Here is a 25,955-nt window from a genome sequence, read left to right as displayed (position 1 = left end):
TGCGACAGAAGTTTCTGCACATCACAGTGACATGCTCTTGCACTCCGGCGCTCCGGCGTACCACAGGGAACTGTTCTGGGACCGTTACTCTTCCTCCTGTACATAAATGACTTACCAGACCAGCTTGATTCAAATGTGAGGTTATTTGCCGATGACTGCCTGTTATATATAGAGTTGTCCACACAGAGTGATTCACAGCTTTTGCAAGAAGATTTGAACACACTCGAAGAATGGCAAAGCAGATGGCTAATGCAGTTTAATCCGGAAAAATGTTACATCATGCATATAACAAACAAACGAAACCCAATTGTAACCACCTACCAGTTCTGTGGACAGGCTCTAGCAACAGCAAAGAGCCACCCGTACCTAGGCGTTACATTAACAACGGGGCTAAAGTGGAACACCCATATCAACAAAGTAACAACTAAGGCTAAACAGACATTGGGAGTGATCAAACGTAATTTGTGGGCATGCCCAGCAAAGGTAAAATCACTTGCATACACGTCTCTAGTAAGACCAAACCTTGAATATGCTGCAACAGTTTGGGATCCATACACAAAGAAGGATATAGATAAACTCGAGAGGGTGCAGAACCAAGCTGCCAGATTCTGCACGAACAACTATGAAAGGGGCGTCAGTGTAACAAAAATGAAAGCAGACCTGCAATGGATGTCACTTGAGGACAGGAGAACAATGTCCAGACTTTGCATGATGTACAAGATGACTAATAAACTTGTGGACGTACCGACTGATAAGTATCTAATGCCAGCTCAGAAGAGGACCAGAAATAGTCATGCTTTTAAGTACCAGAGTTATCAGCCAAGGATTGACGTGTTCAAAAATTCGTATTTCCCGAGAACCATAGTAGAATGGAACTCGTTGTCATCAAGTACTGTAGGAGCTTCATCACTAAGTAGCTTTAAAGAACGGTTGCAGTCAGATATGCAAAGACTAGGTGTAACAGACCGTTCGGTGTAATATGACCAGCTGCTGCCGCGCCGCGTGCCTGCGCAGCTGGTGTGTTACGCCTGATGGCGGTTATACCGGCTATATAGATACAGATACAGACTAGTTACCCCGTTCTAAGCTACGCCTCCACCAGAGTTCACCCCGTACCCCGATGTCCCCTCCCACGCTTACCTGCTGCATGATCTGCGCCAGAAGTTTCTGCACATCACAGTGACATGCTCTCGCCAAGTTACCCTGTTCTAAGCTATGCCTCCACCTGAGTTCACCCTGTACCCCGACGTCCCCTCCCACGCTTACCTGCTGCATGATCTGCTCCTTAGTCGAGGGGAAGTAGCCATGTGCTAAATTGCTCTTGCCCTAGTTACCCTGTTCTAAGCTACACCTCCACCTGAGTTCACCCCGTACCCCGATGTCCCCTCCCACGCTCACCTGCTGCATGATCTGCTCCTGCCGCATGCGCAGCCGTTCCCTCTCCAGCTGAAGCCGCTGTAGCCGCAGCTTCTGCTGCCTCTGCTGCTCATTCACCTGTGCCTGTTGCTGGGGGGTGGGGGAGCGCGCCTGGTAGGGGGGCTGCTGGTGCTGGGGGATGCTCTGCTGACGCTGCATCATGGCTGTGGGGGGAGGGGGGTACACGTTAGTTTATTGTTGCTGCTCGTTGACCTGTGCCTGCTGTTGGGGGGTGGGGGAGCGCGCCTGGTAGGGGGGTTGCTGGTGCTGGGGGATGCTCTGCTGACGCTGCATCATGGCTGTGGAAGGGAGGGGGTAAAACTTTGTGTTAAACTTGTCTCAATGATGATGTTTCTGACTTAAGGAGAAGAGATGCTGTCAGTTTTTGCTGTTGCTGCATTATGGCTGTTGCAAGGGAACAAAACATCATGATTAGAAGTTATCTAAAGAAATCCAGAAGCCGGAAGTTCTGTTGCAGTATTAATGAAAGCCGTCAGGAGGCAAAAAATGTAAATATTAAATTGTCGCTGCCGCTCGTTGACCTGGGGCCTGCTGTGTTTGACGTTAACCTGCTGAAACATTGCTGACTGAACCTCTGAGTCTAAAAACATTATCCTTGATTTAGAGAGTTACAAGGTCAAAATCCTTCCATACATTTCAGTGTGTGAGGGGCAGTGCCCATCTCCATCTCTATAGCCCTTGGGCCACACAAGTGTGCAAGCACTACAGCTGAGGGCTAGTCTACTGGTAGTGGTGTGTGTTCAACTTACCAAGTCTGGGGTCCAGCCAGGTAGTGGTCTGTGTACGGTGGTTAATGAAGTAGATCTCCCCTTCTGGGGTAGTGGCTTGTTCCCAGCCCTCCGGTAAAGGGATGTTGTTTATGTTGTTCAGACCTGGAAGAAAGAAAAAAACAATTTCAAATTTTGCATACTTCAACTTGTCGCAATAAGATCTCCTGAGCAATCTTGTGGAGAGAAGTTGCACTACTTATATATCTAACTCTAAGAATGTAGAAGAGAAGGTATAATTAGGTTATAGATGGTAGCTGAGTTACTTGAAGTTAGAACCCCTCCCACACTTTTGAATAGGGGATAATGCCAATCTCTGTTTCCATAGCCCTTGGGCCACACAGTTGTGCAAGCACTACAGCAGATGCCTAGTCCACTGGAAGTGGTTGTATGTACATCTTTCACTACCATACTCTGCGTAGTGCTACGAGAGTATGTTGTAAGAGGGGTATGTAACATTTCTTTTAAAAAGTCCTTTGTAATTTCCCGAATTAAATGTGACCCACTATGGCACCATTTAAATGCAGATATACATTGATAAGATAAAGATGAACTCACCTTGCTGGGAATGTGCAGGAGAGGGGGACAGGGGGGACATGGACCCCGGGGATCTGACTGGGGTGCCGGCAGGGCTCTGTGGTTGGTTGAGAGACGAAGTACTGAGCGACTTTCTCGGGTCTTCCCAGGTCGTGGTCTGGTTGTTATGGCTACAGAACAAAACAAACAAACAAACATTAATAACTTGACACCGGGACCCAAACAAGTATGCTTTCCTGTTGGTAAAATGAGTCATATTAGAGAAGAAACGTTTATTTATCTTGGAACTGTGGCTAATAATACTGCTATTGCCCTTTGGATACTGTCATTGCCACCGATAGATCTGCTTGGAGATTATACTAGACTGACTGACACAGACACACAGATCAGAGAGGAAAGATCTTTTGCAGGAGTTCCACATGTGAAAGTTATACACAGCGCTTCCCATGACACTTGGACTTGGGAGTGTTTCTGTGGTTACTACAGCAGGGGGATGACAGCCACCCACAAAGTCTGCAGTGGAGGTCAGGTAAATAAAGGAAACAGTCAAAACGCCCCCCTCCCCCTGACCCACTGATATGGACACCACATGGCTCGTCCTGACTGCTTACAGACAGACAGCCTGGAGTTTCCATTCAGACAATTCTGCTTAGAAGGATATAGATCTACTTGCTGGAAAATGATTTCGGAAGGTTATCATAATCTGTCCCTGTGTAACAAATACTCCTTATGGCATATATTAGAGGTTCAAACCCTGCTTGGGCAAAACTTGAGGGGATGTTGCATAAGTCCTTTTGGATTGGCATTTGACGTGTAACAGTTTGATCAACATTTTCATCTTTTCAGTGTTTGAATCTGGGACCATTATCAACATGTTCAAAGTTTGAACTACAAACCAGCTGCAATGTGTCCTGAACAGCTGTAAGAATTGCCCATAATGATGGGCAACCAAGCAGCTGCACCTGCTGCCTAAGCCTTGCTGGTGGCAAAACAGGTGACCGTCAACTTGAATTCAGACAGCAGTCCTACATGTATCAGTTTTTTTTATCTCTTGGAGATTTGTAATGACTTACTGCAGTGTAGAAGCAATACAGTTAAATAGTTTTTGTTATAGAGATCACAACTTTTCTTGCTGCCATTCTATACTTAGTCTTATGCTGAACTACAAGTACAATAAATCATGAAATATTCATGTTTTATGTTTGGGATTTTTGCTGTGATCGGTCAACGCAAACTCATAACACTTGGAAAAGGGCAGTTTTGCATTACGTCACTACGGTTATTTCAATGACAAACTCGAAGACACAGCCTACTCTTAATTTTCATTGTGTTGCACAGTTCCTTGAATTTACTTTCAGTATATGGGAGCTAGACAGCCCACACAGTTTAGGATAAGCTTAGTAAGAAGAGACAGCTGAGAAGCACAAAAGTCGTCACAAATGATGGGGTTGGGACCCTTATCAGGTTGTGCTGATGGTGGCAGGACCTTACCCTGCCAAAACTGCAGTAACACGCCACTTCCCATGAGGCTTCGCTGACGTAAAAGTGTGGATGGTGTCAGCTGTGTGGTGAGGTATAAGGAGCAGGTGCTCACTGGTCTGTGGGGAGGGGGGCAACTGTGTTTGTACACATGGATGTCTCATCCAATCACAGCTGCGCTTTGCTAATCACATTTATTGGGGATTAACGAGGATAACAACAACTGTGTTTGTGTCAGCTTGATGTCTGTGTAGTTTCCTTTGATTTGGACAGTATCAATGTATTTCTGAGTATAAGTGTAATAAAAATTCAAGTTTCATTAAGGTTCATTAAATACAAACAGACATCTTTGTTGCCAACAAATTTGTACAATGATACTGGTATACATCGAGGACCTAAAGGTTTCTGTATTTCAGTATGAGACATCATAGGAAGACAGCAGCCAATGTGGTACACTAGTTCTGTAAATCGTGAAATCTTTGCTGTTCACAGTTTTTACAAAGACCTTTCATGACGAACCCATCACAGTGTGAACATACAAGGTTGTTTCAACAGCGACCTCAAAGACACTACAAAGACTGGATTTTGAAGTGTAAATTGAAGTGTAACAAATCTATATGAATTTACAGTATTACGCTTTCCTGGGACACATTTTAGAGATGGCAATAAAACGTCTGCGGTGACTGCTTGTCTTGGGTAGGATGGGGGAGGAGTAGGGTTAAATCTCTGGCATAGGTCTGGTGTAGAGGTTACATCAGCATCTGTCCGAGTCATCAGGAACCGCTGGCATGGTCAGGCCTGCTGGCTCAGCACTGACCAGCTGTACTGTGGGCCGGGCAGTCAGTACTGGTGCCGGGCCTGACCAGCACAGGGTAGTGTTGTACATCACTGGCCTAGGCCGATGATCGGTAGTCAACGAAATAAACTTGATTCACGAACACGTCATGTTTACCTTCCCCAAGAAGTTGAAGAACTGAAGAAGGGTATGTTTTTGGTGTCGTTTGGGTGTTTGTGGGTAGCATAACTCAAGACGCTGTGGATGGATCTTTGAGGGACAGGCTTTTTAGCGAATGCCCACAAACGCCCACTCTGGCGAAGTCCGCGCTTCACGAATGTATTTTTTTTGTGCTCGGAATATGTTCAGGTTGTGCTCCCATTAATTAATCCCGAGTTTCAAGTCCATCCATCGATCCGAAGTTAAATAAAGCGAACTTGAAGATTCTTACCTGGCTTTTTAGCGAATGCCCAGCAAAAAATGGCTTTTTAGCGAATGCCCACTATATCAGCCAAAATATCGGCCATCGTGACACGGGTGCTAAATCTAACACCATAAACATGTTCAACAAGTTGTCCCCTGAATGTGTACTCAGTTTCCGTGCTGTACACGCCTGTAAAGTCACTTTATTTTACGAAATACACGGCGCGGGCCGCGGCACGTATACGGTGTAGAGGCCGCTAGTAACGTGTCCCAAATATGCAAATGAGCCGCCATATTGGATTTTTACGTCCGGGGCCGTGGATTCACACGCCGTGTATTTCGTAAAATAAAGTGACTTCACAGGCGTGTACAGCACGGAAACTGAGTACACATTCAGGGGACAACTTGTTGAACATGTTTATGGTGTTAGATTTAGCACCCGTGTCACGATGGCCGATATTTTGGCTGATATAGTGGGCATTCGCTAAAAAGCCTTTTTTGCTGGGCATTCGCTAAAAAGCCAGGTAAGAATCTTCAAGTTCGCTTTATTTAACTTCGGATCGATGGATGGACTTGAAACTCAGGATTAATTAATGGGAGCACAACCTGAACATATTCCGAGCAAAAAAAATTACATTCGTGAAGCGCGGACTTCGCCAGAGTGGGCGTTTGTGGGCATTCGCTAAAAAGCCGATGCGGATCTTTGACTGAATTTGGAACATGGGTAGGGATGGGAAAAGGAAGGTCAAGTTTGACACTGGGCCTCCGAGCAGCTTTCTTAGGTACTGCAGTGGAACTTCGGGTTTCGTTTAAAAGTGCAAGTTATGGAGCATATATACAGTATACCCTTTTTCATTCAGCCAGCTTGAAAGGTATAAATTTGGATGCTCGCTTCTCAATTTTTCATCCCGTGCAGATGACAACCAAGGAACAGACTTCAGTCACTTGTCAGGGCAGGCAGGGCCATGTGTGGTCTGTTGGCCTGCTATGAATCACAACACGCTGGTCCCCATTTAGATCTCCTAGTGTTATATTAGGAAACCAACTGCCAGCAAAGTCCCAAGCAATGTATACAAACCTTTATATCCAATTCAAATCATTTCTAGCCATCAGCAAAATGTCACGTTGATATATTACATGATTTATACCTAATATCTTCCTTGCTATCAGCAAAAATGGCATTGTAGATGCAGTATGTATCACTGTGTCCTCTACTTATCAGTGAGGATGGTATCTCCCAAACCGGAAAAGTCAGGAACTGAAGTTGCCTGAAGTCACGTCCCCCCCTCCCAAAGGTCAAACCTTCCAGTTGCATGTACGTCACTAATTGCACTTCGCTGAGTTTAAATCTTTTGCTTTAAATATATATGTAAGACTTTGGGACATGTGTTAGAGTGTCAGACACAAGGAAAACATGGATTTATAATTGCTAGCTGTTGCAACGATCAGCTGTTCTGCAATGTGGTAGGAGTAGGACATGGAAAGGAGTAGGGGTGTATAAAGTCAGAATATTTATCTATTCAATTCAGATTGACAGTTCACACGAAACTAATCTTTTGAAAAATAGTTCCAACAATATTTTTTAATATTTTCAACATACATGTATAACCAGTTTCATCTATATCTTGTAAACACCCCCGTGCCCTTCTTGGAACAGTCCTTATAACTGCCATCCCATCAGTTTCATCATATCAGTTCTACGGCACCTGTCAGCCATGTCATCAGATTTGGCTCCGGGATGATAAACGAGCGCAGACAGCTGAGATATACACATCACATTACACTTGTCTGCAGCCTCTGGACCCAGGAAAAACCTGACCGACACTCTATCATGTGTACCCACGTCACTAGGCACTAAGCAACCGTCGAGCGACCAAAATGGGATTTGTCACTTGTGAGACCCTTGATTTCATAATAGGAATATGATGTGTGACGTAGACTAGAAGTATCATTTGAAAGTTCCCACGTCATAAGGCCGCTTTCCACTAGACGGCGATCGCTGACCAACCTTTGAGCAAACAAAATGGGATCTGTCACTTGTGTGACCCTTGATTTCATAATAGGAATATGATGTGCACGCAGAAGTATCATTTGAAAGTTCCCATGTCACAAGGCCCCTTTCCACTTGATGACGAACGTTAGGAATATGATGCACGATGTACAAGTATCATTTTAAGACAACCAAACACACTAAATGTAAAAATAACCGTTGCTAATCAACGAAATTTGTTGAGGGTCCTGTCAAGTGTTTCGTCCCTCATCGGTCAGAGTCTCTAGTAGAAAGAGGGTGTAACAAATATATCCTGAGCAATTGTGGATCGGCTAAACTGTCTCTCTTTTGGCTATAAATTCTCAGTTACTTCCTGTAAATCTTGACATATTTGCTGTGGTTATAGGTTTATAGATTCTGCTGTGAACTGTCCGCAGTGAACTTATCCCATCCAACAAACAAGGCAGATTTTTGGTCAGTAATGCACTCAGTGCGCATACTGTCTTCAAACACTGAGAATACTTATTTTTTCCCCATACTGCAAAATTATATCTACTCGAACTTAATTATGTAGTATAATCAGGAAAGTTTTTACAAGATGTGGAAAATACAATAGCAAAATGTGTTTTTCCTTTGTTAACCATGATTTTTTTTAACTTTCATCTTTTTGTCAGACTGTTTACTTCCAAGGACTGTAGCCAGCTCTTCCTACATCTGTTGTCATGGAAACGAGACAACATGTTTATAAGATAAGACTAAACCAATACACCACTGTGATGCCATGACTAGGGAAAGCAAATAGCACAGAAGTGCAAGAAACTGGAAATCACAAAGGGAAACATTTCATGGTGCTAGCAGTTTGCCTTTGCCTAGATACTGTTAGAAAGGCAAAACTTACTGTATACATTTTTGTGTACTTTCAAAAAATCAACTGCAGAACCACCACTAAATCAAAACGTTTCGTTTGGGTTCATTCAAGGAGTTAGTTATAGCATCCAACTGTAAGACATCAACTTTCCTTCCATCCTTGGTTCCCATGACTACCTCTGGTCTCAACATCATCACAGCCTTCACATATTTAAGGACAAGCTTGTTCCTGATGGTACACCACATGTACATAGAAGGTTACTCTCACCAGAATGCTTCTGCTCAACATCTCTATCAACTTTTGCAGGAGAGGTTTGGCAGCAAGCCTTCTTCCCTTGTTGGTCTGTGGCCTGGTACATTGTTTGGCACCTATCTTACTGATTCCTTTAGAATTTTGAGTTGTCACGACAATGACAGTTAAGGAAGGCTAGCCTTAATGGAAATGTTTAAACTTGAGTCTAGCATTGACTTTCCAAATGAACATTAATTTTTTTTTGTCCCAGTAGTGATCCTCCTTTCCTTGCCTATCATGCAACCTTACGCCGATGTTATGATAGGAAAGAAACTACATTTTTTCACGACATCTGCATCCAAATATTGAAGAGGCTGGACTTCTGAGGGTCATGAAAAACAGATGAAAAGTCATGAATCTATCAACCTCACATGCCCAAGGCAAACACTGTGTTATCCCCAGCGCTTTGGTGACCTCCAATACCTTATAAGCACGCCATGTCCCAAGTCACAACAAACTAAGGCCTGACACCTCTAGACGCAACGGTCATATCCAGTCTGTATTTCTATATTTCTATATTTCTGTATGGGCAATTCAAGTGTTCTTAGAGTAGAAATGGTATATGAGCATCCCATAAACTTTAAAATATTGTATGATATGAAAATCATCTTATAATTTTCCCACACAGACAAGTATTGCTGTATGATGATGATGATGTTTCTACCACATCTGTTCAGGTCAGAGGTCAGGACAGCAGCCACTGGTCATGACCTTTCCTCTTACAGTTGGCAGTTGCCATGGCAACCTGTAACTTGTAAGCCTGGTGAGGGGCTGCTCCCAGCTAATGCACCATGTTTGGTGGCCGGCAGCCAATTTTTTCTGGGGTAAACTCAGTCCTGGTCTGGTTTATATCAGAGTCCCAGTGTGGCACCAGATTTTTATCACTTCTGCACTGTTTTGGTTAGAACAGGGTGTGGTGGGACCATTTTTTGTAGTTTTGACTTTTGATGTAAAACTGGGTGTGGCTGTGAGAAGAAGAATAAAGGAAAGAAAGGGTTGCCTAAAGTACACTTGAACATAGTCAATGGCCATGACTGGTCAATGGATGGATGTAACAGGCTACACAACAAAGCTGGCAGCCTGTTACGTTTACTCTTGCTCTGCACTCACTGGATGGTAGCAACTGTTGGGAAGCTGACCAAAAAGTTGGACAAGGCTGAACACCAGGCAAAAACATTGAAGATTGTTTACAAAAAGAAAGCCCTAACAATTCAGAAGTTCTTTCTGTATTCTTGTCTTTCGCTCTTTGTTATAAAATAAATTCAAAGGGTTACAAAGAAAACATTATGGTATAAATGAAAATACCATTATTAAGTAAGTAACATTTCGGTAACAAAAGTTGCTATATACCTAGCCCTTTCCTTCCATTAAAAGTATCCTTCATTCAATACTAGTTACATATGCAATAAAGCTCTTTTTACAATCAACTCTGGCCAAAGAATAAACACTGAATAATTAACATGACAAAGTGCAAGCCGTATATCCCATATTATGGCTGTCACCTGGTTCCATTATTAATTCACAAGTAATTGTATAATAAAATACTGTCCAATATCCTCAAAAGCCCACCCATGTTTGAGGACAACAAACAGTTTAAACATTGGTAAATTACTTTTGCAGAAAGCACACAGGCTCTGCATTGTTGCTGAGGGAATTTGGAGATGGTAATTAAGTTGTTCACCTTGTCACCTGGAAACTTCTCTTACAAACTGTTACTAAATGACCAGTTGCAAATGACACTTTCTATAAAGAAATTGTGCATTTGATTATATTTTTCGATTGAAACTTGCATTGCCTCCTAAAAAAAAGGAGGCCTTTGAATGCTACCATCCCATAATAAAATCTAAAAGTAGCAGTTTTGCCTTTAAAGTTTGAAACGAAAAATGATATTATTGTACTGACGCTGCATTAGCTTTATCAGGCAGGACTTACTTTAAAAGCTCTATGTTACTGTAAATTCATTTACATTTTGTAACATTAAATTTCGCAGCACTGTGAAAATCAAGAGTTCGCAGTGTCTTTTAGTTGACAATAAGAACAACCGTAATTACTCAATGATTGAATGAAAGACAAAGCATATGTTCATGGTATGATAAGCCCTGGTCACCGCAAAAACTACAGTGGACGCAAACCACTGCAAATATTTCAATGAAGGTTAGACATCCAGGTAGTAAGATACGCCAAAAATAGTTACTCAAGCAACTGGATAAAATTTTGAAACAGTTTGAGTAACTATTTTTGGCACTGCAAATATCTCATGATTTACAGTATACAGTACCACAATTTCTATCTCCATTGACCAAGTGACATCGTACATGATCATCCTCTATATTGAGATGACAACTAATATACAGGTGAAAACTAATCATAGTGAATTATTCACAACCTCTGATTCTCACTACTATTCCATGGGATAATAGAAACTTCCAACGCTTCATCCCCATAAATCCAGATGCCCCAAATGAGATGCTATTTTCAGTGGCAACTATAAATGGTACAATTCAGGAGCTGCGTCCCTTTTGAACACAGTGTTGGTTTGACCCCAAAAGTCCATGATGTGTATCATTCGCTCACAACAATGTTGGATAGGAACATTTTGTTTCCTTTCAATGAAGCTGACTGCCTATTGTTGACTTAAATCCATACATTTATACCCAATAACACAGACTCTGAGACTGGCACTTCCCATGATTTGAATTTTTGATAAGTCAAGGGAAGGTTGCTTTCCATGGATGTATTGAATGAATTCTATTCTTGTCACAAGGCAATGTTCGTACTTGAATGAACCGATACATGTATTGTGAATGTCTTAACAAATTGTTTTTTCCCCAGCTAAGGACATGGCTTTCCCTGTAGTAAATTTTAAACCTCACAAAAGAACACCAGATATACAAACACTATTTCCACCACATTTGAGAGATAATAAAGGTGTATTCATGATTCATACAACTATACAAGAGACATTTCATAACAGATTGCTCTTCATAAATACTAAGATCTGCTTCACTGTTTGTGACAAATTTTGTTAGCATAAAGTTGCAAATAATTTTCTTTTGTTGCCTGTGTTACTGTACTTGTATGCATGTTAGACTAGTTTGACAAGACTTAAAGATGGCTTGACACGATGACCCACCCAAGACATGCCCTGTGGCCATCAGGTGTTGTTCTTTTGTAACAGGTGAGAAATGGTCAAAGGTCAGGCAGGGTGAACAGTTGTGACCATTTAAACACCTGTGCAACAGGTAATAAGCAGTAATTCCACCGGAGAAAGGTGTAATTTTTGGGACCTTTCTGCTCACATTATGGACTCTCAAAGATCCTTTGAAGAATCCCTCTGTGAGCATCTAAAAGTGCTGTTACTAACACAGTACTAAAGTCAAGGTTATTCACTCTCTTCGAGTAGCAAGACTTCATTCAACACATTTTTTAGTTTATGATAAAGCATTTTGCGTTCGGAATCAGAGACCAAGGAGGTTGGACAGAAATCAGGGATTTATACAGTTTTGGTAGCATAAAAAAAAAAATATTGAAATGTTTCAAACTTTTGGGGAAAATCCTCAATCTAGCTTTATACTGCTACTCTCACAATTACAATAGATACCGTAGTCTTGCTGTTGTGACCAATTTGATTTAAATGACCACTTCGAAATGTTCTTCCTGACCTCTTTAGCTTTCTTTTCTATAATTAGAATTGATTTACTGTCCCTCAAGGCAGTTAGCAGGGGTCTGATAAAAAGGTGACAATTAACTTTCAAACGAGTAGGTTTCCAACAGCATAGTGTTATAGGCCTGACAGGAAACCGTGCATGTGAAAAGGTGCAGATAATACATGGGGTTTGTGTTGTAAATAACTGTTATAGACTGCTAGTTTACATGTGAACTGGGCTAGTGCCACTCCACATCTAGGTGAGAAGGTTTGACACTAGGTGAGACCGTCAGGACTAATTTTCACTTCATCATGAAAAGATACTTAATCAAATAAAGTGTCAATGAAGGTAGCCTTCATTTGCAGGCTTCCTAGGTGATAAGCCAAAAAAAGTCCTGCCACGAAGCCTGCAACAGAGGCTACATTAGAGGAAGGCTGCTCCATGTGTTTCTTTTTACAATAATATATTCATCCAATTACCATGCTTGCTTTTCATTTAAAGTACTGTATGAATGACTTATTGGTTATAACATATTAGTGTAGGTTAAATTTCACTGTCTCTAGTGACTCTTTATACCTGTACTTGTGAACCAAAGTCTCCTTTCCTATGTGATCTGCCACCAAATGTGTTCAGTATCAAACCAAATTAAAGGATACAGAACAGGCCATGGTAAGGACAGCAACGAGACGATGACATGTCAGCAGAACTTCTGGAACATTTCTGCAGATTTTATAACATAGTCATAAAGCCTGTGAACTGGAGAGTTGAAGCTATAACCTATGGTAGTTAAACAGTAAGATAACCCGCTGTTTCGCCACGTGGATCAAATACTGTGGATCCTGGGCCGGAAGTTCAAACCCACTCAGGAACGAGTGTGAGGAGTTGCATTAGTCTTTTTGGATGGGTATGCTAAAGCCTATGTGCGAGAGAGTTTCAGGTGTTAGCCTCAAGCATCAAACCTCTGCATGTAAAAGAACCCAACACACTTGTCAAGAAGAGCCTCTTTCTGTTATGTCAATAGTCAATAGTCAAGAGGGTGTGACTGGCTGAAAATGAGAGGCTAACAGAGAGCCAGATGGATCCAGAACAACCATACAAGATATGATGATGATGATGATTGAAAAAGATAGCCATGGTGAAGACAGTGAGTCGCATCACACAACAAGCTTTAAAAAAAAGTGTCACGCTTTGCCTCAGTCTGAGGTCGACCGCTTTACCCCTTTTTACGAGGGAAATCCACTTCTAGGCACAAGTCCAAGCCCACAAGCTTTCCCATATGGCACCCCCATTTTTAACACGGCCATATGGCCAACTCATTGACATCCAGAAGCAAACAAACAAAACACAGGCTAGAGGGCAGTAACTTCTCTTGACCTCACGTAACCCCTACAGGTGCCGTGTGACCACACCTTTACACAGCTCAGGCATTTCCTTCCTCTTCCAGGTGCGGTCAGGAAGCCAGGGTCGAACCCACCTGGTCTAAACAAATACTGCACAAAGGTGACACCTCCTGACGAAATTCCAGGTAACTGAGAACAAGAGGGCCTGAAAACTGACATGTAGGTTTAGTAGTGATGCTTTCTTTTCAAGGTGGACTATTGAAATTTGATCTATGATTTCTTTAATTGTATTAAATTTCACATATATTTCTAAACTACAGATGTGGCACAAAATCAACTGTAAGTTTGGAAATTTTAGGGGTCTTTCTAGGATTTGCCTTCCATTGTGTTACTACCATTGTTTCTGCTGTAAACTTAAAAGATACTGCAAACTCATGATTTACTGCGAAATTGAAAACAGTATGACTTCTGTACCCCAATTTTTTTCTTTGACACTCTCCAGTTTTCTGGCCCATTTCTCATGTGTCATCAAGGCACCAGTCCTGTCCTTTCACCAGTGTGTGTATACAAAGTCTGGAAACAGACTTCAGCTACAATACAGGTGTATGTAATGTTGTTTCTGGAAAGTCAGGAAAAAACAGTTTTCTGTCCCATTTCGGTGTGTCATCAGTGCACCAGTCCTGTTCTTTCACCAGCATGTGTGTACAAAGTCTGGACACAGACTTCAGGTACAATACAGGTGTAGCTAACATTGTTTTGGGGAGTCAGGAAAATCAGTTTTCTGTCCATTTCTCATGTGTCATCAAGGCACCAGTCCTGTCCTTTCCCCAGTGGGTGTGTACCCAGTCTGGACACAGACTTGGCTTCAATACAGGTGCATCTAAAATTTGTTTTTGGGAGTCAGGAAAAATAGTTTTCTGTCCCATTTCTGTGTGTCATGAAGGCACCAGTCCTGTCCTTTCACCAGCCTGTGTGTACAAAGTCTGGACACAGACTTGGCTCCCCTCCACGGCAGACTGGATGTTGTTTGCCCCATTCAGGAAACGGAGAGGAAAGACTGCCTTCCGCTGCCCCGGGCCCACAGATACAGGAGATCGGACGATACCGTTCACACGTTGGACGTCCTGAACAACTGTGCTTAAGCTATTCCCACAGCACAAACTTTCCAATCGGAAATGTAGAATTTTCTCAGTCCAACTACATCATCATCATCATGTTACTTATTAAGAGTTGAAGCATAAACAAAGTTCAGCTTTCAGTACTCCTTCTCATACATCCTGTCAGTCAGGTCTTTTCCACTTAAACAAGTTTTGGACTCGATAAGTTTCTTTTCAACAACATCAAGTTAAAAATCAACAACTACATACGCTGAACATTAATAGTAGCAGTGCTTTTTTCTCTCTCTTTGGGTTCCGAGAAAGCGAAGAAAAGACCATTTCAGCTGTAAAAGAATCTCCTTTTCTCTTTACAGTCTGACGGTTACCAATATTTCTTTTATCTTAAATGAAGCATCCAGTGCTATTGTTCGCTTGGAAATTCCTCTACATCACCATTACTTACTTGGTCCCTAAATTGGTATTGGAACACTGGTAAGTGATTATGCTTGAAATTAAGTATACAAATTCATTTTCAAGACTAGAAAGGCGGTACAGAATTTGCTGAATGACAATGACTGTTTCTTTTACCTTTCTTATAAGTTATACTACTAGATCCAAACTGCGAGATCATATTCCATCTGGGCCGTTTACTAGGTGACCTGGTGTGCTTGGCTGAAAACAACAAGATCTGGCAAGGCAGCAGAACACTACTAGTGCATCATGTCATGCTTTGCCTCAGGTTGGCTGCTTTACCCTTTTTTACTAGGCCAAAGTCCAGGGTACAAGTACACCTCTGTATAAACACTAGTAATAGATTAATTCCTTCTCTGCACTTTGGACCCTACGTGCATGTACACGTAATGCCCTCAAAATTGAACCACTAGAATTAAGATGGTTGAAACTAATAAACGAAGGCGGATAGCAGATTTATCACTTGCATCAGCTTAATTTGAGACAATTTTCATTAGTGTAATTAGTATTTTAACCAGGAGAGCCAAACAACAGTAACAATTAGAGGATAAGAGGATAGATCATTAGTTATCCTATGTAGCAGCTGGATACAAATACAAAATAAAAACACCAAACTAGACTGCAACAGAACTGTCAAAAGTGCAAACCTAATTCAAGAACAGAGAATGGACAGAACAGTAATAACATTGCATTCTGACAGTTAGAAATTGAGCTTCTATTGGGGTCAGAAATGCTGCCCCCCTCCCCACCCAGCCCTTGCACAATATGGATGGGCAAATGAACCATGGATTGCTCAACAATTACATGTACACAACCCAGTCAACCCTGCTGGAAGGGGAGTTTTTGTTCCTCCCCGTTTTGATCCCACCGGCAGGGGTCCTTCCGTTCTTTTCATTATCCGCTGATCCGGTCCCCTGCACACCATTGGTCGGATACTAACCTAATTACTGGGCGCTGCTGGGAAATTTACATGGTTCAAAGGAGCATAATTCTTGCTTGTCTCTCTCCAACAACACAAAGCTATACTCCTGACGGTTCACCTGTTTTTCATAGTCATACCAGAAGTTTTTTAGTTCAACATCTTTGATCTACTATTGTAATTGACTTTATCTTCACGGTAACAAAATTTCAGTGTAATTAGGAAAGTGGACATTTTCACTGAACTTTAGCTTCACCGAATGGATGTGTGAAGGAATCATAAATGATTACGACAGTTTTTCATGGTGATGATATAAGTTCATGATGTAGAGGAGACATTGAAAACAGTGAACATAAGGTTACAGTAAAAGAAACAAGAATTACAGTATATGTTGTGCACATCTATTTTGGCCAGCAACAAAGGAGGTGTTGTAAGGGGATAAAGGGATCAGACTAAAAGTTGTAGACATTTCTTTCTGAGTCATGTATACTTCTAAGAAGGAACGGTACTATCGTATTTCAATGATAAAGTTTGGGGGCAGGTGGTATCAGTCAAATGTGTCACCATGTATATGTTTCCTTTCTACACGAACTCAGGTCCCCCTTGAAATTGAATATCAAAAGTTACATCATTCCATTACTCAGAAAAAGCATTTATCTACGTCCCAAGGCAATTATAAAATGGCTGTGTAAAGGACTTGGGGAGGGGTTCTAAATCCCAGGTCACAACCTTGGCCATCATTCAATATAGAGAAAGAATCACTGACTGTGTTCTGAAGTAACATCAGCTCCCATGACCTTGTTCTTTCAGACTATATGACCTCTTCTAGTACATGTGAGCAAAGGGTCAGTGTTTGTGTATCAGAAACATAACAAATCTTCATTTTCATGAGAACCTTTTGCTAAAGACATGCTATTAAACAAGAGAAGATAATCTCTATTTTGTACAAGTGATAATTATATTTTTGAACAGGGTAATAACTTCGCTATGGGTCCATGCTGCTCCAAGTTGGGTGCAACAGAGCACCCTGGTACAGAGAGCCAGTGTCCCCGGGACAGAGTGCAGCACCCAGCCTTTGTCTGGAGGTCAAGGGTCATCACTGTGACCAAAACCCTGGCGCCAATGTAGATTACAGTCAACATTACCAGCAGAAGGGGATACAGTGTCTGGGCCTTAGGGGGTTATGTAGTGCTTTCTCAATCACTACAAAGCAAATTATCAAAGGATTGGCTGCATTTCATTATAATCAGTCCTTTTCAATGCTTAGCTCTTAGAACTCACATCCTAAGATCTTCTAAACACACTGCTGAAAATAGCAAGAGGATTGTTATGTTACGTCATAACTGGTTGAGTGTTTACAGTCTTAGGTTAGCTCCCAGCCTTCAACTATATACATAGAAACAGTCTGATTGTAGAGAATCCTTGTTAGAATACTCGGAACTGCATGTATAAGAATGTATGTGATGTACACATTGGTCAACATCCTTGCATTGAACAATCTCCAAGCAGATATAAGAGAAGAGTATAAAAAGGTGAAAAGACAAACTGAATGGCTCAAAAAATCGTGTGAAATACTGAGACTCGTTTCATTTGGAACGATCGTTGTTAAAAACGACAGCGCCAATGTGAGTGCACACTTTATATGGTACTTGCTTTAGAAAAAACCTGTCCACTAGCAGTGTGTGCCATCCCCCGGCCAAGTGAATATCATCTTAAAAGATTTCATAGTTTTTCCCTGAACTATGTTTCACCCCACCAGTGAGTCCATTTAGTACACACTTTACATGGTACTTGCATTAGTTGAGATAATACCTCTGTCCACTAGCTGTGTGTGCCATCTCCCAGCCAAGTGAATATCATCTGAAGATTTTAAGAATTTTTCTCTGAACTACGTTTCACTTCACCAGTCCACTTCACCCGTCCATTTAGTTATGTACATACTGTACACAGGTACTTACTTTAGATAATACCTCTGTCCACTGCCGGTGTGCGCCATCTCCCAGCCAGGCGGTAAGGGTCCCAGGTCGTCCATGGCCGTGGGGTCGTAGCTCTGCTGTCTCAGGTGCTGGAACTGTTGCGCTGATGCCTGCTGGGTGGCCTGCAGCGAGGCTGGGGAGGAGTGGGCCCTCGAGTGGGCGATGGGGAGGTTGTGAGGAGACATCTAGGGGAGAGAGGAAAACAGGTTTAAAATCACATACTACAAATTCATTTAAGGCACATAAGTTATGTTACACTGAGAAAATCGAGTGCTTGCCGTGTCTTCAAGTTTATGATTGAAACAGCACAGTAAAAGACAAAGCATGTGTTCGCAGCGTGATGTGCTTGCAGCGGTGACTGCGATCATAAGAACACTTAACAGTGTCTTCAGCATTGCACTTAGAATGGAAAATAAAAGCTTTGGGGTTTGTAAGAAAAGATTTTAAGTCTGAAACAAAGAAGACATTAATTGTACTGACTGTTGGCAAGTGTTATGATATTTTCTAACATCTGCATGGCACTGATGTCAGTAATGAAATTATTTTCTTGTATCCAAGAAGTAGCCTGAGTGTCGTCCTGTTTAGTTCCAGGCTCTACCTTCACCAAACTAAACAGGATAAACGCACTTAGGCTATCCAAGAAGGGCCTCTATCATTTCAAATTAAATGTGATAGATAAAGACTGTCGACCCTGTGCCGTATGTCATGAGGCTAGCTCGGTCCTAAAATGGTTAATATGAACCTCAACAGGACTCATAAGACATAAACCTCTAAATCTACCGAACTAAGATGGATTACGTCCAAGCTACTTTGGGAACGGTCAGTTTGGACTAGACCGTCGTCGTGTATCCTTCGCAACGAGCGACCACGTCTGTGTACGTCAACACTGCGCCTTGCACTCGCTCTGATCCCCTAAGTCTAACCAACACACCAGCCCCACTTGTGATCATTCGGAGTAAACATGCGCCTCTCTGCTGCTCTGTTTTGTCTGCGGCTGTCACGACAGCACGGAGACCAGCTGGACAGCCGCTTGAGGTCTCCTGCAAGGGTGTCTTAAGGTCATATGCAGGTGTTTCTAATCACCTGTGATATTACCCAGCGTGCAATGGGAAACTACTGATGTAAAAAAAAATATTCCAGTGAACTGTAAATTCTAAAATCACTGTGGTTTAATGTTTGTGGTTTTCGTGGTCACCTTTCCATAGTGAAATCATCACACTGTTAACATTTGTTCAGAACACACTCTGTGTGTTCCCCATGAAGTTTCAACACAGGGAACACAGATTTCCTTTTCTCCCACCACAAAACTAAAGTGCCTGTGTCTAGGGAAATAACAAAACTGGTGAGTTTGTTGTTTTTCTACACTTAAGTACAGGAGACTGCTTTATCGTATGTATATGAGTCATAACTGATAGTACTGTCTTGAAATGAGGCTCAGGAAAGCCTGTGTCTGGCTGCTAAGACTAATTAACTGCTACCCAAGACAAGGTGACCTATTCTGACCCAACCACCAGTTGTTTGGGGTGGGGCTCTTCAAGCTCTCTCCTGAGCATGAGCCATGAAGGCCACAGAAAGTTTCCCAGGCTTTTGTCCAAGGACAAGTAAGCCATGAAACAAAACAGCTGGGCCTGTTACGGGTAACCCTTCAGAATACTACAGGCTGCTACCTTTTCTGATCTACTTTATGGGTCATTTCTTTCCTAACCACCAACTTGGTAAAACATCACACGTTAGACACTATGCATATCAACTGAAGAGTCATCTGAAACATAAACCTTTCGCAGGTACAGACTGTATATAACAGCTGGGCTTATTACGGTTAACCCTTCAGAATACAAGAGGCTGCTACCTTAATTTTTTTCCTAACCACCAACTTGGTAAAATGTCACACATTAGGTACTTACATATGCATATCAACTGAAAAGTCGTCTGAAACATTAACTTTCACAGTTATCTAAGTTTCAAACTTAGTTTCAAAATCCTCTCCCCAACACAAAACCACTCAATGATGGTGTAACTTTGCAGTTGTCTGCAACAATAGTGGACATGGCAACCGGCCAGTGGGCTGAGACTGTCCAAATTTGTTCTGTTACTCTCAAAATAATCAGCTGCCTGTCACTAGCACTGCTGCAAGGACGGTAAACACAGGCTAGGAGAGGGCAACTCACACATTTATGCTATTGTCAAATCTTCTACTACCTTTAGCAACATAAGTCACAAAACTTACGAGACAAATCACAACGTTCAGAACAAGACACTCTTCACACATTTTGAGAGGCAAGTTTTGTGTCTGTGTCTTAATTGTTCTGGCAGTTTGGATTGCACAGTTGATGACTTGATGAAAATGTCATGAAGTTTTAATTTTTGTTTGTTACAAAAAGGATGGAATTGGCTTTTTTTCTGTCCCATGCAGCAAAATTCTGTCTTGGGGCAGAGGGAAGAACAAGGAGATATCCAGCCTTCATTCCTTCAGCTTCACAGTACAATGTATCACTGATTATTTGTGTGCCTTCTCTATTGGTTTGAACCACTAAGGGAGAGCTCTCCCTGTAACACAGTACAACCCTTCAAAAGAATACAAGCTTGTGAACTTTAAAAAGCCATGCCAGATCAAGGAGGCTGAGAAGGAGATATATGGTCCAGCCCAGCCAGCTGTCCAACATGTGATGGATGGAGTTGACCTGTCATCTCTTTTTAAGGACAAAGGTCGCAGGACCAGTTAAACCCTTACCTGATATGGCCATAGCGATAAATGACCTGCATGATTTGATTATAACTCAGGAACTGCTTTTTTATCAAATGTGTTATGGGTACGCTGGGTGATCTGGCTCTTCTCACCCCTACCCAGGCAGTAAACAACGTGTATATGTTAGGTTCTTGATCTCGACTTGTGAGGAAAACTACTTAACACCAGACCTAATAATGAACTTCTACCTGTATCATAGACTAGGTAAATTGTGTAAAAATATCAACCTACAGTGGGAAAAGGACTAGGATTTCATTCAACTGGGAACAATTGATGTCTTCCTATTTGTCACCAATATTCTTTCCACATGAATAAAAATAATGATTGTTTATTCAAGGGGGGCATAAAGATTTCACAAGTAAAATTTAAAGGTGTGCAATAATCTTCTTCACACTATCATACTCTTTTCAACCTCATAGACATGTGTTTGCTTACCATTATCTTGTTGGATCAAGTGTAAAACTTATGAAAACAACTGACAAACTGGCAAAACATAAACACTTGCTGCAAAGGACAGCTTTAAATGCTGGGAAAACAGCCTAAGGCCATCTTTAGGATCCAATACCATTTGACATTAAAAATAGAGGCTTCAATTAGTTCCAGAGCTAAAACTCAAGATGGAGGCATTTTGAACGACCTGCATTGAAAGACTCTTCTCTTGTTTCACCAATAAACAAGATCACAAATCAAAAAGTGCAAGAAACAATAGGACAGGACTGCATGTTTCACTTGTTTTTGACAGCATAGTGGTCAAACCAGTGGACTTTTGTTGACATTACAGTGACTCAGTATCAACAAGGTGGACACTGGTGACTTGTCACAGGAAGTCTTGTCACACTTTACAAGGACATCTCTTCTTCAGATCTAAACTGTCAACAAGGGTGGGGAGCGTCCCTGTAAACTACCCAGTCCTTCACACAACAAATAGATTACGTCACCTGCAATATCTGTATGGTTTGTCGAGATAACACCATACGTTGTAGGTACTGTAAATTCTAAACTCTGCGGCACAGTGAGAATCAAGAGTTTGCAGTGTATTGAGTTTGCAGTTGAAACAACCCTAGCAACACAACGAAAGACGAGGCACAAGTTCAAGGTGTGATGAGTTTGCAGTGCTACTGAAAGGTTACCACACGAAAACTATGAACTTAAAAACTTTAAAATTTCAAAATTCACAGTATCATTTCAGACTGGATGAATATGAAATGTCCAATGGGAAAAGTATCATACACTTTCTCCCATATGGAAGCAATGGAACAATTAATCCAGCTCTGATGATTATCAGTACTTGGGGCTGAGATTAGACCAGATAACATTATGCTAAAGCCCACTACATCCCCTATCAGTGTGCCATCTTTCCTTGAGGTGTAAAACAGCTATGGGTTGTTTGTACATGTGCTATATGTGATGTAGGACTAGTAATACATTCGTAGTCCAGGATACAGTGTTCCGCCCTTCCTTCTCTCTCCATCCCTCCCTCCTAATGTATAGGATATCCTATCCTGCAGCAGGGTTGTACTGTCTATCTTGGGTGTAACCTGAGATGGCTTCAAAGACCCCCTAGCACCCATCTGTTCTGGGGTTATAGTGTACTCAGATGGTCACCTGCCCTGGGCAAGGCTCTGTATCCCTCACACATGTTTGAGGACATGTTGGGCCTTCCCCAAAGCACAGATGTCTTCTCTATTCCATAGACCAACTGCTTTGCATTACCTAAAAACTAAAATAAACTAGCCATGAAAAGTTTGTAAAAACATCTTCAATTATTTATAAGCAGAATAACAGTGTTTGCTAGATCTATCTACTTCATTATGTTTCCAGAACGTCTTCTGACTTGGCCTCAAAATATAATTTTAGTGCCAGGCAAACTTTCTTGAAAAACCAGTATGTTCATTCCTGTTTTGATATATACCAGCTAGTACTAGAGATACAAATGACACCACCTATAGTTAATCTGCACTAATGTACACATTTGTTTATTTAGATATTTAGATACATTTAAATTGAATTTTACTTCAAATTTGGAACAGAATTGAACTTTGATCATGCCAAACTGAACCAGGATACTGGAATAGCAACAGGATGTGCTCTATTGTTTTATATGTACAATAATAGATTACATATAAAGTTCATGATACAATGTACCATATAACGGTTTGAGTCAGAGATGTTACCAGTTATAAATGCTAATCTGCATGTAAATTCTCAAGAGAGAATGGACATCTCATACTACATACTACCACCATATGTCTGTAATAACAACACTGTAACTAAAAGTGCCAGGGTACGTCTTCTGATCATAAGCCAAGTTAGAAATGTGGTATATGCTATCATGATTAGTTAAAACTTTTAGTTCTTCTCTGATCGCAGCATGGAAAAAGGAGTTACCCTTCCAAGTGGGCAACGTTTTGATGTCTTTAAACCAGGGCTAAATCTGATTAGGTCAGCAGTGACTGTATCTAACTGGGTTACAGTCACCCTTTACCATCATGGGGTGTACTGCATATGGCCGACAATGATCATTTTACCATGTCTGTGCCAAAGTCTAACAGCAAACAGCTCCAGTCTGCCAGTGAACCCGCCTGACCCAACTCAAACCAGTTTCCTCTGCCAAGATACTCCAAAAAAAGTTTTGGAGAATGATATAAGATGCACAGGCTATAAAATGTTACCTAATGTAGCAACAAGGCTTGACCGTATTGTTATAATTTTTCCTGTTCACATTTTACATGCGTCAAAGCCTATGAGTATGTATTATAAGTTTCTGTAACACTTTCAAATTTTACGTTCAAGTTTTAATACAATTGTTTCCGAATAGGATTTTTTTACACTTACACCACAAAAGTATATTGAAACTTCATAGTTCACATTTGATAATCATACAGTGCTTTTGACATGAATAAAATGTATGATCACTATCTCTGTTCACTTTGTTTTGTGGTGAAAAGTGACTTAGTCTCGTGTATTACTTGAGCGATTTACAATATCTACACATTGATCTGTGTTCACCACACGCAAACTCTTTCCACATAATCTTTTAGGATCACAAAAAATTATACTACAGATCGTATTAACGTCACAACTACTAGTACTTGAATGACTATGATAAAACTGCTTGTTTTAAAAACCTTGGAGAACCATCTTGATATTCTTTTTTTAATCTACAAATTCATGGTGGCCTAGCAAGACTTCACATCTCGCTGTGATTTTAGTACACTGAATGGGGCATGAGGCCCATTAACGACAACTGTTGGTAACACCAATCTGGTAACTATATAAAGCTTAGGATCCCAGCTGGGAATCAAACCCATGTCTCCTGGTATCAGGGCTGTGCCTGCTACTGATGGGGTAATCTGTGTAAACACACCATCAGCATAATACGTGTTGTATACATATACGTCCTGTGTTACGTATACAACTCCCTGGTAGTCTAGTTGAAACATAAAACAAGAAAGGCAATGATTTAATAATTTTTCGCCCTGTGTTTTATGTAAAGAAGTAGAGAGAGGTGTTAGTACTGACCTGGCTGGTAGGTGGGGGGCCCGGGTAGGCTGCCGCCGAAGCACCGCCCTTTGGTTGGTTTGGCGGCGGGCTAAAGAACGATGGGGGCAAGTTTCTCATCCTCATGGGCACGGAGACTGGCTGTCCTTCCTTCTTGTTCATGACGGCGGCGAACAACTTCTCCAGGTCGCCCTCCGGATCCCCGTGCGACAGGACCTGCCTGCCCTGGGCGTCCATCTTGGCCCCAGCTGGAAGAGGTCGCAAGTTCGAGTCCAAACTCCCGCGCCGAGCGAGCTGTCCCGGACACCAACCGAACTAAAAACCTCACCACAGCACAGGTGAGGTCCCTCCACACAGGTGACACTGCTAGATCCGAACGATAACCGTGTAAAACTGGAGGTGGCCCGAAGAAAAGTTAGTGGAGAAACGTCAAACCGCGACCCTACCCCACTCCGAGACCAGCTGCAGACGACTGATTCCCACACGGGACGGCACCTCTCCGCCGTTCCTTCCGGACCCAAAATCACCCGTTTTGGCACCAAAATCCGATTGCCTCCGCAAGGAAGTCGTTCAGAACAATTCCGGAACTTGTAAATATTCTGCTAACGGGGTAAAATTGGCGGGATCGGTGTGTTTTGCCGACTTTATGGTCCGGTTCGCGAACCTGAAACTTCTCTACTCGGCTTGCTAACTTTGGGTGAGTCTGCACAAGTCATCTAACTCATGAATTATTAATTAGCCACAGCACTACATAAACATTGGGGACATCCGCCAAACAATTAGTGCTCACTTCGATTACGACTCGAGGCGAAATAGTCCCACAGTAAACGGTTTATTGGATGAGATGAGAGTCAGAGAGAAACGGTTTAGAAAGGCTACAATGTTACAGTTTATGACATTTGCAAAAATTTGTAGCTCGTGCAAGTGACCCGAAAAAACGATTTTCTCACCCACCAAATTTGCTTGTGGTTCGCATTTGAGATTTTCACAAATAGTTTATAAAAAGATTGCATCACACAAGGCAATGCCTTTTGTGGTGAATCCCAAAGTTTGTTTTTCTTTTATCGTTTTATATATAGTGCAAGGCTTTGACTTGACTTGAATCGCAAAAATAAAAGTAACGAATGATTCATAACGATTGGAAGTTACAGTGCATTTTTGTCCAATATTTTCTAATGTTTTCCGTATATCCATTGAGAAGTGTTGACGATAAAAGTAAAATTTTCATTTTAGCCCTTTTTAATAGGCTTTAGCACTTTGCGCAATTTAGCGGATGGATATTTTGACGCGCATGGGCCAGTGAGCCGCCTCAGGTTACTCTGATGGGACGCCCCTTCTGACGTCACTATGTAAATAAACCCTTAGTTCGAGAGCCGTGAGGATTGGGAGAGGTCGATTTCAGCCGAGAAAACAATGGTTGTTTTGTTATCGGATACGATTAGGGAATTGTGTACCACGGTTTTTGTTTCGGTGGGAAGAAAGCGTCACAATAGGGCACCTATACCGGATGGAATCCTTGATTTGCATATGCTGTGGGAATTTGTGTTCTCACGAAATGCCTTTACACGATAAACCATTTGTTTCGGACGCGCACCGGGATATAAATCAACAAATGTCAACATAAACTATAGCATCAAAACATCACGTGTTTTTGTACAACAGTCGTGACGTGGTTTCTGCTCCAGTTGTAA

General features: G+C 41.7%; 1 protein-coding gene across 3 annotated transcripts in view; it reads right to left on the bottom strand.

The window, feature by feature from the left end:
• LOC136423568 (transcriptional coactivator YAP1-like) overlaps positions 1-24,998 on the bottom strand; it is a 34,293-nt gene extending 9,295 nt beyond the window's left edge. For 2 of the 3 annotated variants that reach the window (XM_066411790.1, XM_066411791.1), the window contains exons 1-5: positions 24,286-24,998; positions 18,000-18,202; positions 2,763-2,911; positions 2,187-2,309; positions 1,399-1,580 (exon numbers count right to left, since the gene is read on the bottom strand). In XM_066411790.1, the coding sequence (XP_066267887.1) occupies positions 1,399-1,580; positions 2,187-2,309; positions 2,763-2,911; positions 18,000-18,202; positions 24,286-24,501 (873 nt within the window). In that variant the 5' untranslated portion in view covers positions 24,502-24,998. The remainder of the gene's footprint in view (positions 1-1,398; positions 1,581-2,186; positions 2,310-2,762; positions 2,912-17,999; positions 18,203-24,285) is intronic. The other variant, XM_066411792.1, reaches the window with a different exon arrangement.
• Positions 24,999-25,955: the final 957 nt, after the last annotated feature.

Source organism: Branchiostoma lanceolatum, chromosome 17, assembly GCF_035083965.1.
Source record: "Branchiostoma lanceolatum isolate klBraLanc5 chromosome 17, klBraLanc5.hap2, whole genome shotgun sequence".
NCBI classification, from domain to species: Eukaryota; Metazoa; Chordata; class Leptocardii; order Amphioxiformes; family Branchiostomatidae; genus Branchiostoma; species Branchiostoma lanceolatum.
Note: the sequence above shows the minus strand (reverse complement) of the source record. Positions and strands in the feature narration are given on the sequence as shown.